Here is a 16,766-nt window from a genome sequence, read left to right as displayed (position 1 = left end):
TAGATAGCAAAATAAACTGTTTTCCTATTGTAAATATGGAAAATAAAAAAGAAACAAAGCAACAGCATTCTATACAAATTATATGTTATTAACAAAAACTATTACTATTGTCATTATTTATGATGTCAACAGCATCTTCCATTTTTTTTGTTTAAATTGGTTTTCATGTAGAGTACTGATTGATTTGAGCACCTTACTTTTCCTAACTGTTTTTCTAATTTGCAGCATAACAAAAACTGGCACATACATGGGTCTAATCATTTATTAGTGGCCAACAGGATATGGAATAAATTATATACTGATATTTATGGATAAATCATATGACCATAAGAATGCAAAATTTCAGGTTAAATAGATGTATGAGTAACTGAATTGTTCTACTCTGAATTCCCCATTTATGTCTTACATTTAACACAACAGCTGTGAAATGGATTCAACATTTAGTAGGATGTGTGACAGTTCTTGTAAGGGAAGTGTGTGTAATATAGAAAAAAGGACAACAAAACTGACACTTTCTTTTACTAATACTACGTTGTTGAACCATAGGCTAAATATGAGAGAAATTAACAAAAAATTGTTTCTCTTGCAACAGAACAGATTCTGACAGATTTATTGATTCTGTGACAGCCTTCATTGTTTGCTTGCATCGTTCTTTAATTTTTATGATCTTGAACTTGAAGAAATTCCTTTCATATTCTCATGAGCTAAATAGCAGGGGTTTGTTCCTGTAAAATATTCCTTTCGAGAATACTCATGACACAGACTCAAAACACAATATAATTCCTATTTCTATAGGACAGCATTTTATTTTTAGACAACAAATGTAATCAGTAACTATGTTATATTCTTAATTACAGCTCTGGGGGTCTGCACTAAGTACATATGTTTTCTGTTGTGACTTCTATTGGTGGCAAACAATAAAAAAAATGAAAGAAAAAAACATTAATAATAATGGAAGAGCATGCTAGTAAGTTAACTGCTACCTTGTTTATGGCTCTGTAACAGCACACAACAGGATTTTGAGGATAAAAAAATCAAATTAAAAAAAATAGAATAAATTCAAATCTTTCATAAAATTTTGGTTCACTTATGTTTGGCACACTGCTAGATGGTTATAAGCATATATACACCACTGTTGTGACAACCAAATAAAGAGTACTTATAGTAGTGTACAGTGTTAAATGGTGGGAAAGGATGTGAAAGTAGTGACTTTGATTGTGTTAAGAGCTGTATGTTGTTACTGTACTTGCACAACTAATCAGATCAGTTTTTGTCCAATTTTGACTTCAACTTGCTGACCACTGACTTACACAACTATACATGTATGGCAAATTATAAATACAAAGCTCTTTGTAAAATAATGATATGCAATTCTTATGATAGCTGCACTGACACCAAAAGTAAAAAGTCAGAGATTGGTATGACAGTCTGCTGCATGTATAGGTGTAATGTGAATTGTAGAAGAGTTGCAGTTTAACTTCAAGTATTTAAGTAACTCTGAATGGATGAAGCTGTACAAAATATTACAAGGAATTATGGAAATGAACAACTAGTGTTCTAGTAATATTGTATCAGGAAAGTTATGAGAATGCAGAGACAGTTCAAAAGAGACAACAGCAATGAATCTATTTGCCAAAAAATGCGATGCGTGAAATATTCATCTAAATCTATTGTTATGTTGTGATGCAAGTTGTTTCAGAAAAACAAAAAATGCCATTTGTATAATATGCAATAACAGTTTTACCTGAAATAGTGTACACAAAGCATTATGTAATCTGGATGTTTAGATGTTGTGTCATGTTGCATTATTGTTCAGAGCTATTCGTATGCTTCTCCTGTTATACTGCAAATAACTAAGAGCTTAGGCACCTATTTGATTTCTGCATATGTTTTGCTTTATAAATTATAGAGTGCAGCAGTCATTTGTCCCTTTTTTTGCAGGTTTTATTTGAAAAATCCAGATCTCAGCTAGTGCCTAGCCATTATCAATGCACTATTTTCTAGTCTTGATGAACGCCTGAACAAGTTATGGCCCTGTTGTTTGGGCGTCAGTACTGAGTATTCACAGAAATGTGACAGACGCCTGAACAACAGGGAACTGCCTTGCATCAAGAATAGAAAATAGTGCATTGATAAAGGCTAGACACTAGCCAAAATCTGGATTTGCCAAATAAAACCTGGAAAAAAAGTACGACTGATTGCTGCATTCTATAATTTATAAATCATATCACTGTCACTGGTTGCACTCACTTTCCTAATGGTAGGTAACGTGATTTGTTTTGCTGCTTTAGTCTGACCAAAAAGCTCAGAATCAGAGGTTTCTTTACCTAGATGAAGAGGAAAGGTTTGTAGGAAATAAGGGCTAGTACCCAGATGAAGGAACTTTTGGTTTCAAATTCTAGCATTTGAATAATTTTTTGTCTCTGTTAGCTGCACACAGTGTGCTAAAAATACCTTTACCTTAGTTCATTAAAGTTTCATTTGAGGATCCTTTCCTTCATGAAAACAACCGACAGGTAGAGGCAACATCAAAGAAACTTATTTCTATCATTTATGTTTTATTTTTCAAGTTTTTAGACCAATGTGTACACCTTTTACTGTGCTGTATCACTCTATCACATATTATGGATAATTAATTATAGGTGCTGTTTCTAATATCTGTTTTAACTGTGTTGCTGTGTACCTGATTTGTTCCACATTCCTTAAGGTTCTCCTTCGTGATGCAATCTATGGGACATGACAGTTGAATAAATAGCTTGCCCCAGAAGATAATTTGGAGATTTACTCAACACTAGTTATGGCAGAAGATAAAGATTTTCACAAGCAGCTGGAAGTAAGTGGTCACAGTTTAATTACATCTTTTGGTTTTCAAAACTTTTTCTGATCAGACATTGGTAATGTACAACTGACAGTCCATTTTTCTTAACTTACTGGGTAATTCTGTATAAGTCTCTAAAGCCAAATCCTTGAATATCACAATTGTAAACTCTTCATTTCTCAACAACTTGTGTGTGTGTGTGTGTGTGTGTGTTTGTATTATTCTTTCTTATTTTTTCTACAGGGATTTGTGATCTGAAGGATAATGTATGCTAGGGACATCATCTCAAATGAAATTTTCTAACTAAATATTATTTGCCACAAATAGGTCTGCTTGAAAATTGTACTAACACTGAGTTACTGATTATCATGCAACTCTGTCAAGAAACAACTCAGTATTCAGAAAGAAATGCAGTTATTAGATATATTCTCATTTGTCCTTTATTTATGCTGCCTGCCTGCCAGTCTTCACAATAACTTTTATAACACATAAGACCTCACTAAAGTCATGAATTCTGTCTTCATATTTTTACATACAAGGAAAAAAAAATGTTAGTGTGACCTTCAAGCTGAAAATGCATTAATTTATGATGTATACACTTATCTACATTCAAAAATTTTTGATCCTGATAGTGACATTGTCCATTTATTTATTACTGTTACCAATTCACAACATGTAAGCTGGAATAAGAAGCAATAAAGGAAATAAATCTCTTGTAGCATACATATAGTCCATGAGTATAAAAAGGGTAACAACAGCAATAATAACACATTTATCACAGTTAGACAATTGTAGAAGTGCTATGGCTGAAAGAATTTGATGTTGTTATGATATTTGACTTGAAACATAATGGAGGGGAACAGACATTAGGTTTAGTCAGTTCATAAAGAGAGCAGTATTAATATGTTCTTGCTTAGTTCAGTTCTCTAAAAGTTCAACAGATCATGACATTTACAGTACATATAGTTGTCTTAATACTTTCAATACCAGATACTGCTTGTTCTCTCTCAGCATCATCATAGTATTTTGAATTATACAATGGTAAGGATTCAATGGTAAAAATAAATTTATTAACTGGGAGTATGTACAGATCTCATAAAAAGTCAGGTTTCTTCTTATCAAATGACGTACACCTCATTTAAATGGAAAACTATACATTGTCCTTTTAAATGATTATCAGTCACTGAGCTGACATAGTTTGAACATGCTTTACAAAACAGATACAGTATGACATAGTAGTTTATGTGCCATGACTGTTGTGATTTCCAGGTTCACTTTGAGATGACTGGTGATACACTGATTGATACTGTCCATGCCTAGTGACTGGTGCATAGGCAGGATAAGGCACCGCAAAGCTGGACAGACTGTGAGCATTATAATTATTTGTTGCATGTGGCAAGTCTTTAATTATTTGTGACCCCTTGTATGGGTCTGTGTTGGGCACTGAAGTTAATAACAACATTGGCTTCACCCCACACGTTGTGTGTCCTTTCCATGATGGCTGCATCTGGTTGCTATTGTTTGTTTGTTGTGAAGGAGGTGTGATGACATCTGGAGGTGGTTCAGAAAAGCACTGACTTTCCCTTAGACCATTGCTCTGAGCTTGATTCGCATATTCTTGATGCTCAGGTCTTGGAATGGACTTCTAAAATTTAAAGAAATAAATTTACTGAATATATGAATAACTGGTGATACAAAAAACTGAATTTTCCTGAGTATTTGAAGCTATGCTGGTAATGTCACTGAATTACATATTGATACTCTGTCAAATACATTAGAAGTAGTTATGCATACAAATTAAGAAAAATTAAATGTTAATAAGAGTGCAATAGTATGGTACATATATACAAAATCATCATTATCATCATCAGCAACAATAACAACACTAATCATGACCACATAGTACCATATTAAAACAAACATAGAAATTTTTAAGGGCAAAATAAAACAAGTGCAAAGGGCTTCGTAAGACACTGTATGAACTGGAGAGGCATCCAAATTTGTGACTGCTCAAATACCAGCCACAACTCACAGAGACTGGTTGGAACTGCGACCAAGCCGCATATATTTCAGTCAGTAGTGTCCATGATGCACTCAATGTCTCACAAAAACAAATGCATAACACTTGGTATTAAAAAGTCCTTCCAAACCCTTAAGTATCTCAATTTAATGAAAAAGAGTCATAATGAGCCAGAGTTTTTAAATTTATAGCTGCAAAAAGATTTATAGGAAGGTTCTGACTGCTGCAAAAAAGTAATTTAATGACAAAATAATATACAATGTAGAGAATAAAAGCAAAACAGTCTGAATGTCATCAAAAAGGAAATGGTGAGAGAGACAAACAAAGGCCTAATAACATACTGATCAAGGAGGGGGAAGTAGTAATAAATGATCCACAGCACCTATCAAACTATATGAATGAGTATATAATAATGCTTATAATAAATGAATCCTCCACATCAGAAAATTTCTAGAGAATTTGTACCTCTGCTGTCACTATCTTCAAAAATAGTAGAATAAATTGTGAAAGACATCTTAATGAATTACTTGAATAAATACAACCTTTTAAGTGAAGTTGCAGTTTGGTTTCCAAAGTAGCAGAAATATGGAATCAGTCATAGTAGAATTCACAAAAGTGGTACTTAATGTTCTTGGTAAAGATGAATGTGTTAGAGGCATATTTCTATATCTCTCTAATGCCTTTGATACTGTTGGCCATAAGATTTTATTAAATAAGCTAGAAGCAGTAGGAACAAGAAGGGTACCTAACGACCGGTTCCGTTAATACCTAGCAGAGTAGAAATAACACATACCTCAAATAAGTCTAAACTTTCAGTAAACCACTTATCAGAACCAAAATACATTAATATAGGAGATTTTCAAGTAGCATTTTAGGACCAATAGTGTTAGTGATGAACATAAGTGAATTTCCCAATGTAGTTCGTCATGGGGTAAAATTCTTTCTGCTGATGTTAGTCACTGAGAAAATGTTGTTGTTGTGGTCTTCAGTCCTGAGACTGGTTTGATGCAGCTCTCCATGCTACTCTATCCTGTGCAAGCTTCTTCATCTCTGAGTAACTGCTACAACCTACATCCTTCTGAATCTGCTTAGTGTATTCATCTCTTGGTCTCCCTCTACGATTTTTACCCTCCACGCTGCCCTCCAATGCTAAATTTGTGATCCCTTGATGCCTCAGAACATGTCCTACCAACTTATCCCTTCTTCTTGTCAAGTTGTGCCACAAACTCCTCTTCTCCCCAATTCTATTCAATACCTCCTCATTAGTTATGTGATCTACCCATCTAATCTTCAGCATTCTTCTGTAGCATCACATTTCGAAAGCTTCTATTCTCTTCTTGTCCAAACTATTTATCAACCATGTTTCACTTCCATACATTGCTACACTCCATACAAATACTTTCAGAAACGACTTCCTGACACTTAAATCTATACTTGATGTTAACAAATTTCTCTTCTTCAGAAACGCTTTCCTTGCCATTGCCAGTCTACATTTTATATCCTCTCTATTTTTACCATCATCAGTTATATAAATAAATAAGAGAACTCATTGCAGAGAAAACAGGTGAAACTCTCAATGACGTTTGCAATCAGTCAATAAGCAATAAAGTGTCATTGAACATAAAGAAGACAAATGCAATGAATTTAAGTTTGAAGAGGGAAAATGACACTGTTAAATTAAACAATGGAAACTCCAGGTAGGGATCCTCAGTACTTCAAACAGATCTACATAGTGAGCTCAGCTACTATTTTTGGTTATAATTCTTTGGTCCTTTTCTGCAGTTTGAAAACTATGTTCACATTTTGTGTATTTGTTCCCCAGAAATAATGGCATAGTCAAAAACAGAGTGTACATATGAACAGCACATAGCAAACTGTTAAATTAAATGTATATGCCACCTCAATAGATTGTGTAACAAATGCAAAATTTCTAGGCATGAATACTGATTCTCATCTGAGTGATGTGAACACACAGAGACATGGTACTTGCAAACAAAATATCATCAGCATATTATGTCCTTAGAGTCTCACCATCATTGTATAATAGCCAATGTCTTTTTGTTACAAAATAGTCATACGTGCACTCAATTTTTAACTATGGCATTATTTTTGGGAAACAAATGCACAAAATATGAACACAATTTTCAAACTGCAGAAAAGGGCCATTAGAACAATAACAAAAAATAATGGCCAAGCTCACTATAAAGATCTGTTCAAAACACTGGGGATTCTGATAGCACCATGTAAATACATTTACCAATCAGTTGATCACAAAAAATAACATTGATGATTACTGCACAAAGAACTCTGACCATGACCATGGAACAAAATCTAGAATGAACTTACATTTACCAAGAAAGAATAAACATAAAACTAAAAACAGCATTTTCTACCAAGAAATAAAACAGTACAACACATTATCAAAAGAGATTGAAGAAACTGTTAAAACAAATTTATTTAGAAAGGCAGTTAAAATGTACCTGTTAAACAATACAGTCTATATATTGAAGGATTAGATAACACAGAGTAGGGGTTTGGTAAAAAATGTGACACAAATAAATAATAATAATGATAACGAAACACTTAACATTCCGCATAAAACTTCCACACTATATTTTTTTCTCCTTTTCTCCAACTTACTCACAAACCTATGCAATGCCCTCCATATCCTCTTTCTGAGCTCAACATCTGTCTTGTTGTAGAGACATGCCGACTCAGTTTTCCAGATTAGCAAATGGGAAGTTGCAGTGCACAAAATGGTCCTGACATCAGCTGATAGTGTGTGTAGTCTCAAGAAACAATATATGTGTGTGTATAATCTGTGTAGGGTGTCCAGTGACTGGGAGTGAGAAATGAATGAACAATGTAACATTAGCTGTTTCCATTGTTAAATAACTTATTTGCAAAACAGTATCATACACTAGAGGTAAACTGAATGAAGTAGCACTGTTTTAAACAGAATTGCCTTTTATTCAGGAGGGTGGAGGCTCCAGTTTTCCTCCAATTGTCCTGATTTAGGTTTTCCGTGGTGACCCTACATTATTTCAGGTAAATGACGGGATGGTTCTTACTATAAGGCCACACTCAACTACGTAGCCTTTCCTTGTCATACTAGATCTGTAACTCTGTAAATGTCCATATATGTGAAATACTTTAATTTTGTTGTTCTTAGATTGTAATACCAAGACATGACTAATATCTTTGTAAAAGAGATTGACAGAGGAATAAAACTACTACTACTGCTGCTACTACTACTATTACTACTAAGTGCAGGTGATTTGGCAGTAGGTTTCTGCATCATTCACTGATGATAGATAATGACAGATGTATCATGTACTTCATTTCATCCACTGTAAACATCCTCCACATTTTAATACCTCCGCCACCTGTGCAAACAGTGCCTAGCTGGTCAGTGGCACACACTGCCTCATGAGTTTTTCAGTATACTGTACTTTTATTCTGTCATCAACTAGTAACAACATGTAACATCACTAATAAGTGCAGTTCATTTATTCACACATCATAATGGTCTTTTTTTCAGATTTTGAGCATCTGTGGGGTGGTCCCATGTAAAAAAAAAATATTCTGTGCCCTGTGGCGTGGTGAGTGGAAGAACGCATTGGGGTTACACCTTCTGTATCCTTTATGGAGGGAGATGGTTGTAGACTGCAGCACTGTTCAATGGTGACTGGTGACGACATTGGATTTTTAAGTGATTTACAACATTTTGTGCTGCATATCTGTGGCTACGACCCATAACAGTCAGTGGTGACCTCAGGCCTCATCATGTTGTTATCCCTGGCAGCTGACTCTGAAGGTGTCAGTCATACACACATTGTGAGGTAGCATATGTGGAACCCGGTGTTTGCATGGTCACAAAGATACAATCTCCTATATGTTGGGCAGCCAAGTTCTGGTAACAATGACATGCACTTACAAAGTACATCTTTTCCAATCTGTACTTCCAGTCAGTCTGACTGCCAGTGTAAGGTCTGGTGATATCCCAGTCATTGAGTACACTGAACTATTCCATTTGTTGTGGCAATACGAGCATTTTCTGTCCACGACAATTCAGCTGCTTATGGAGTGTGTTATTGGCATTTGCATATTTTATCCAGTAAAATTTATGTATTTTGCATAAGGGAAAATGATCACTGATGCTAAGTATGTGAATAAGAGGCAGGGAAGAAATTAATAGATTTTTCATAAAAACCATTCCTGCAGTTGGCTGTGGAAGGGTCACATTAAAATACATTTAATTATTCAGCAAATATAGTCTGTGGTGACTACAATATTGGCTAATCAATTAACTCCAGTGAAATGGCTGTGTACAAACTTCTTCAGGGTGAGTTGAGTGTATAGGTATCTGTGCTCCTCATAAGTGTTTTGATGCTTAATAAATTATTTGCTGTGCTCTATGACAGAGTTGTTCATTCATAGTTGACATAACTCAAAAATTACTTTCATTATCTCTAATATTGGTGACCCTGACTTGAACATGGATAGACTGATGTCAATTGAGTCAGATCCATCACTGTTGCATCTTACTTCAGAGCCATTTCCAACATCAATCGAGCAGGAACAGACACCAGTTTCTACACCAATGGCTTCTACTTTGGCCACAGCTGAGCAAATAAGTAATTATGCCAATCTGGACCTGCATATGCTTCATCTCCACCAAACATTGGTAATGCAAAACTGCCGTCATTTTAGTCAACAAACAGTTGTTGATTGGTTGGTTGATTTGATGGAGGGGACCAAACAGCAAGATCATTGGTCCCATCAGATTAGGGAAGGATGGGGAAGGAAACCAGCTGTGCCCTTTCAAAGGAATTATCTCAGCATTTTCCTGAAGTGATTTAGGGAATTCATGGGAAACAATCAGGATGGCGCATTTGAACTGTCAGCCTCCCGAATGTGAGTCCAGTGTGCTAACCACTGCACCACCTCGATCAATCAACAAGCAGTTAATTGTGGTTTATTCAAGTGGAAGAAATATTTTACAAACACGGAGTGCACCATGACTTTGACCAACATGAATTAGTGTAGACTCTGATCACATCAAAAATGTGGCGCATGTGCTACGTGAACAATCATATGCCAACCTGCCACAGGCTCTAATTGAACATTATTCTCTACCACTCTTTGAAAGTTTTAAAAACTTGTGCTCATCCCAAACCTGTGTGCATTTGAAGCCTTCAGAACTGCTGTGTAAATTACGTTCATTTGCATACAAAGACCTGTTAATTGAGACTGCTTTACACCGTATATGGCTCAACAAGCTTCCGGCAAAGTTACAATCTGTGTTAGCTGCTCAAACTAATCTGCCACTCACAAATTTAGCTGATAAGGTGGACACTATGGCTACTTATTTTGAAGACTGTGTTTGTTGTGATCAGTTATCATGTGCATCTGAGAGACACCCTCGACTGCGCTTATCCTACAATGTGATGACTAGTGGCCCTATAACATGCACGACTATAACAGACAAAGCTAGCTCTGACGCATGCTGCACCACAACATGTATACAAGAAGAAAGTCATATCTGTGCTGAAATTCAATGTCAGTTCACAACCCCCAACAAATTTCTATATGCGTAAAGCCAAATTTCACCAGTAACACAAGTGACTCTTCCACTTGATGTTGGTTCCACGAAAAGTTTGGTGCTAATGCAAAAAAAGTTCTACACCCTGTGCATACCCAAATGTGAGTGATGAGCATTAGTGGGCATTCCTGCTTGTCATCCAAATGAAACATGCCCAACCACAATCAGTGCCCTACACTGCAGCAACATGACAACTGCAGCACTACAAGACTCCAACAGGCTGTTAAACAAGAACAGGAACACTGGTTACAAATTTCCAGCTGACTCTGGCATGGAAATTAATGTTTTGCCGTAGCATCTGTGCTCTGAACCATCTTCAGCCACACCCCCAGACATTGACTGCAGCAAACGATATCCACATCAACATGTATAGTGAACACAAAATTACATTAAATTTCTGCCCTTCCTTCTGCCCATTGTGGGAGTTCATTATTGCTAAGGTTAGTGGTCCAATCATTCGAACTGATTTCCTATTTTTTCAAGGTGATGCCGGACTTAGTCAGTAGGTGTTTAGTGATAGTGCACACTGATAATCTCCCACCACTCACATTGCCCACACCAGTTCATGATGAGTGTGCTGAGCTCACTTTGGTTCGCATGAAGATCTCCACACCATACTGCAATAAATGCGGATTGCACACATGTGCGGAACATGAGAAGCAACCTGTTCCTTCCTGTACTGTATCAATGACAGGCAATTACCGTATTTACTCGAATCTAAGCCGCACTTTTTTTCCGGTTTTTGTAATCCAAAAAACCGCCTGCGGCTTAGAATCGAGTGCAAAGCAAGCGGAAGTCCGAAAAATGTTGATAGGTGCCGCCACAACTAACTTCTGCCATCGAATATATGTAGCGCTACACAGGCATCCTTTGTAGGCACAAAGACAAATACTGGCGCCAAAATCTCTGCGTCTGTAAATAAAATTTTTAAAAAAAATTCGAAGACGAGCTTTTTTTCTCCGCCCGAGTTTTGACCACTGCTTTTTCATACATAATACAACGAAGTAAATACAAATTCCGTATTGTTCATCTTCGAATTTCAATGTACTACAAAAATCCGACTAGTAATACTGGGATTTTTGTCAATATGGCCAACTCTACGTTCTGAATTTTTTCCTACCTGTGAGAAGAGATGTTTGCTAATAGGAAACTGATGAAATGTGAATCACATGCAGTATTCTCTTCACCATAAGAATAATACGAATATAAACATTTTGCCACGTATTCTTTCATGTTTGCTTCTATCTCATTTAAATCCTGTCTGCCAAATAAACTACTAAACTAGAGTGAGACAACAGCAAACACGGAAGAATATACATATCGTGTCATGTTTATATTCGTATTACTCTTATGCCTAATAGTGATACAGTCAGAAATGAAGCACGGCAACTGACTAGATTTTTAAATCTAAGATGACTAATTTCTGTGCAGAATTTGATGTACTAAAGAAGCGGCCGCAAAGATTTTCAAACGGAGAAAAATTTTCGCCAAACTCTCGTTCAGAACATGTTCTATCATACGCAGTCTATTATTTGGTTCTTGTTGATCATTATCAAAGAAAGCAGCAGTGTAAGTAACAACAAATAGCAGTCTCTTGCCATTGTTTCGCTAATGAGACGATTCCTCTCTTTTTTAAATTGTAGGCGGCGGTAGCGCGCACAAAAGCAAGCCATGCCGCAAGCAGCGACAGGCCGTAAACACGCACTATCAGAATGCGACAAACAATGCATGACACAGTATAGTAATGCATTTTCAGCTTCGAGTGACTGACGTAAACACCTATAACATAGAAAATGGCACTTATCAGATCAAAGCAAAATAAGCAATCGATTCAAACCAGACGAAGCACATGAAAAAGGAAGGGTATCCGTATAAATACGGACGGAGTGCCTGACGCATAGCAATGGCTACCTGGTAAAGCTTAACTTCTAAGCTTTCGATTCGAACCAAACTACTGTAGCTGTATCGTCATTCATTCGACCTAAATTGTGTCTCATATTACAATGGACCAACTTTGTTTTGATTTGGAGGTGCGGCCTAAAACTTTTATCTCCCCTCGAATTTCGAGTCTCAAATTTCAGGTGCGGCTTAGATTTGGGATTTTTTTTCCCTTTATTTCGAGTCTCATTTTTCAGGTGCGGCTTAGATTCGAGTGAGGCTTAGATTCGAGTAAATACGGTAACTCTAAGCCACCTTCAGTGAAACTATTGGTGCTCAATTATTGCATGAATTTCCCACTCTGACAGACCCCACCACAACATGTAAAAAATGTTTACACACCACACAGCATCACTTCAAAACAACTCCTGGACAGCCCATCTTCTCCCATGCATGTCACGTACCTCCAGATAAATTCAAAGCAGCACAACTGCTAATGAACAAAATGTTAACAGAGGGCATTTTGACTGGGTCAGACAGTGACTGGCTGTCACCACTCCAGATGACAAAAAAGAAAGATGGTGAATGGAGGCTATGTGGCTACTACCACATTCTAATAACTCATACCTTACCGGACTATTACCCAGTCCCCAATACTGCCGACTTCAGCTGCACATTTTGTGATGCATGTGTATCCAGTGTCATTGATTCTGTTAAGGCATTGTCCTAAATTCCTATGGCCAAAGAGGATATCAAAAAATGGCTCAAATGGCTCAAGCACCATGGGACTTAACATCTGAGGTCATCAGCCCCCTAGACTTAGAACTTCTTAAACCTAACCAACCTAAGGACGGCACACACATCCATGCCCGAGGCAGGATTCGAACCTGCGACCATAGCAGCAGTGCGGTTTCCTACTGAAGCACCTAGATCCGCTCGGCCACAGTGGCTGGCTATCAAAAAATGGCCATCATAACACTGTTTGGACTATACCAGCACAGCTTTATGCCCTATAGATTATGTAACACCACAAAAACATGCAGTGATTTATACATGGTGTTTTGCATGATCCCTCATTTGTCTTCTGCTATGTTGATGACATTTTGATCTTCTCCAAATCCCTGAAAGATTATTTTCAACATCTTTGTCAGCTCTTTCAGTGTTTTGAGGATTGTGGTATTGCCATCAATCCTGAGAAGTGTGTGTTCACCAAACCTTAAGTTTCCTTTTTGGGCTATGAAGTTTCCCATCCTGGCTTAGCTCCACTGCAGGAAAAGGTTTCTGTCATTCAAGATACGCCACACCACACAACATACAGTGAACTCTGACGATTCATTGGAATGATAAATTATTATCATTGTTATCTACAGAATGTACCAGTGACACAACACCCTCTTGATTGACTCCTCTTGGGCAAAAATATCTCCAACAACAGGAAGGTCCCATGAAATGCAGAAGCAGCGACAGCATTCAAAAATCAAAAACAGCACTATCTGAGGCTACAATGCTCGCACATCCAAAGCCTGAGGCACCAATTGAGCTGTTTATTGAAATTATTCAGGTAGAGGTGGTGTACCCTTACGACAAGTACATGGTTCGTGGCAACCTGGAGCATTCTTCTGCAGGCATCTGAAAGAAGCACAAACAAAATTGGGTGACATCAAATGAGAACTGCTGGCCATGTACCTTGCCATCAAACATTTCCAGCCTATACTAGAAGATAAAACTTTGCAGTGTTTACTGATTAAATGCCTCTCACATCCATTCTCAAGTGGCTAATGGAACATGCCTCACCACGTCAAGCCAGATATGCAGACTTCGGGGCTCAATTTACAACCATCATTCACCATATCAAGGGCAAAGATGACACTGTTGCTGATTGCCTCTAATGATCGGTGACAAGTGTTACTATGATGTGCTGGACAAAGATTGCAGATAGCCAGTGCACAGACACCTTCATTCAACAGTATGTCCACCATGCAAACTCTGCTTCAGTTTGCCTGGCGTGTGTACTGCTTGATGGCTCTTCAAATGAAATATGGTGTGAAAGTGATGGCAACCGATTACATTTGCTCATCCCACAAAAACTCAACACAATCCACAACATGTCACATCCCAGTATTGAGGCAATGGTCAAATTGGTGATGAGCAAGGTCATCTAGTCTGGGGTCAGAATGAACAGTCACACATTGACCCGTTTCTGCCTTGCATGTCAGGCGAAAGAAAATCTCATGGCATGTGCATGCCACTACTCAGGACTTCCCTCTACCAATGGCATGCTGTGTCCACATCCATTTCAATCTGGTTGGCCCACTACCATGCATTGATGGACAACTGTAGCTCCTAACAATTTTTGTTTGTTACACCAGGTGGCCTGAGGCCACACCTCTCACTATCATCACCGCTAAATCTGTTGCCACTTTTCTCACCATGGCATTCCTCTCACCCTCACAATCGACTGCAGCCATCAGTTTGATTCAACACTTTTCAACTACCTACTCAACTTGTATGGTATCCATCACCTTCATACCATGAGCTGTCACCTTGGTAGCAATGGTGTGGTTGAATGCATGCATCAGTTACTCAAATCTATCACCATGTGCCACAAAGAGTCATGGACTGATACGCTGCTCTGGGTGTTGTTTGGCCCCTAGACAGCACTAAAAGAGGATTTGTTCTGCTCTTCAGCACAACCAGTCTTCAGTGAACAACTGCAGGTACTGGGTGACCCCATCATGCCTTCACCAGCACGGACACCTGGAGACCAGCTGAACTTCCTTAAAAAATTGGAACAATGCATCAGTTGTCTACACCCATGCAACTAACAATGCTATGGTCAATGTGATCAGTTCATCTTCAAAGAACTACTCACATCAACACGTGTATGGCTGCATGATGGTCAGCCACCTCTCACTTCCCCATACTCTGGTCCATACAGAGTGCTCTTGAGGGGACCTAACACTCATCATCCACAAGGGAAGAGCCACTGAGACAGTATCAATAGAAAGTCACAAACTTGCCTTCGTTATTCCTCCCCAAAATGAACTACTGTGCCACTAACCTCTGTCGCAATGCCCCTCTGAACTTTGTCTCAAGTGACACCCTTATTGGGGGATGCAGACACCCCTGTCCCACCACCTGCTACACCACTATTCACTTGCACTGGCAGACAAATAAAATGCAAATTCCCAGAGATTCCTGGTGCACCAGGCTATCATGTGCACAGTAAAGGAGGGGTGAGGTGGCTTCACTCTCTGAAACTCCAACACACTCCCTCCCAGTGTGCCAACTTATGCCCAGGTGTTCACTACAGCTCCTGCTGTTTCCACCTCTGTTGAGAAACGGCCCGGCCACAGGCATGGGTAGGTCACCTCCCCCAAAGTCCTTGGGGAGGATATAAGTCAGATGAGGCACAATATGCCATCAATTCAAGCTGTGTAGTATCTAAAGCTTTTTAAGTGAGGGGAGTCCCTTTGGTGACCACAATATTGACTAATCAATTAACTCCAGTGAAATGACTGAGTATGAACTTTTTCGAGATGTATTGATGGCTTCTTCAACGTGTATTAAGTGTATATGTATCTGTGCTCCTCAAAAGTGTTTTGTTGCTTAATAAATTATTTGCTATGCTCTATGACAGAATTGTTTGTTCATAGTTGAGATAACTCAGGAATTCCTTTCATTATCTCCGACAAGTTTTTTATTCACATTATACTGAATGTAAAAGGTTTATTATTATTATTATTATTATTATTATTATTATTATTATTATTATTATTTGCGGGATGGAAGTACAAGGTCTGCCAGAAGAAGGTATTCAAATTACTAGGGAGCTATTTGTCATACTGTCTTTACACCTTGAACTATTGCCTTACAATGTGTCAAGTTACAGCTTATTATTTATTTTGAACTAGATCCTTATACAAGCCATGTAAATAATAATGTCTGGGAGCATTTTTGCTACTATTTTAGTCTTGCTAGAAGGCTATAACTAGATTCTGTTACACTAAAGGTGAAATTTGGTTACGTTCTTTCTGAGGCAGTTCAGATTCAATCTTTCATCATGCCACTGCAGCAGATCCAATCGTTTTTCTTTGAACTGTAATACAATAACATTTACATTGTGAATGGAGTTAGTAATGAATATTATATGCTGCTACTCTGCATAACAAGCTACAGTTTATGATAATAACAGCTGTAATTTTAACAATAGTGACTATGTTAAAGTAACTGATGCAGCATGACAACAAGAAGTATAAGCCAGCATGCTGGCAGTTAGAAAATGCTTGATGATGTGTGTAAACATTCTGGCTTCCTATGTGTTGATGACACTGCCATCATCAGTAAAAATAAGGAAGAATTGTACAGTGCCTGTTGAATGACATGAACAATCTTATGAGCACTAAATATGGCTTGATAGTAAACCAAAGGAAGACAAATGTACA

The 16,766-nt window shown here is 37.7% G+C and overlaps 1 protein-coding gene across 1 annotated transcript in view; it reads right to left on the bottom strand.

Moving 5' to 3' along the window:
- Positions 1-3,006: 3,006 nt before the first annotated feature.
- The window catches only part of LOC126143035 (protein sax-3-like), a 149,841-nt gene continuing 136,081 nt past the window's right edge, over positions 3,007-16,766 (bottom strand). Inside the window, exon 17 of the mRNA XM_049915297.1 lies at positions 3,007-4,463. Coding sequence (XP_049771254.1) covers positions 4,059-4,463 — 405 coding nt within the window. The 3' untranslated portion in view covers positions 3,007-4,058. The remainder of the gene's footprint in view (positions 4,464-16,766) is intronic.

This window comes from Schistocerca cancellata, chromosome 1, assembly GCF_023864275.1.
Source record: "Schistocerca cancellata isolate TAMUIC-IGC-003103 chromosome 1, iqSchCanc2.1, whole genome shotgun sequence".
Lineage (NCBI taxonomy): Eukaryota > Metazoa > Arthropoda > Insecta > Orthoptera > Acrididae > Schistocerca > Schistocerca cancellata.
Note: the sequence above shows the minus strand (reverse complement) of the source record. Positions and strands in the feature narration are given on the sequence as shown.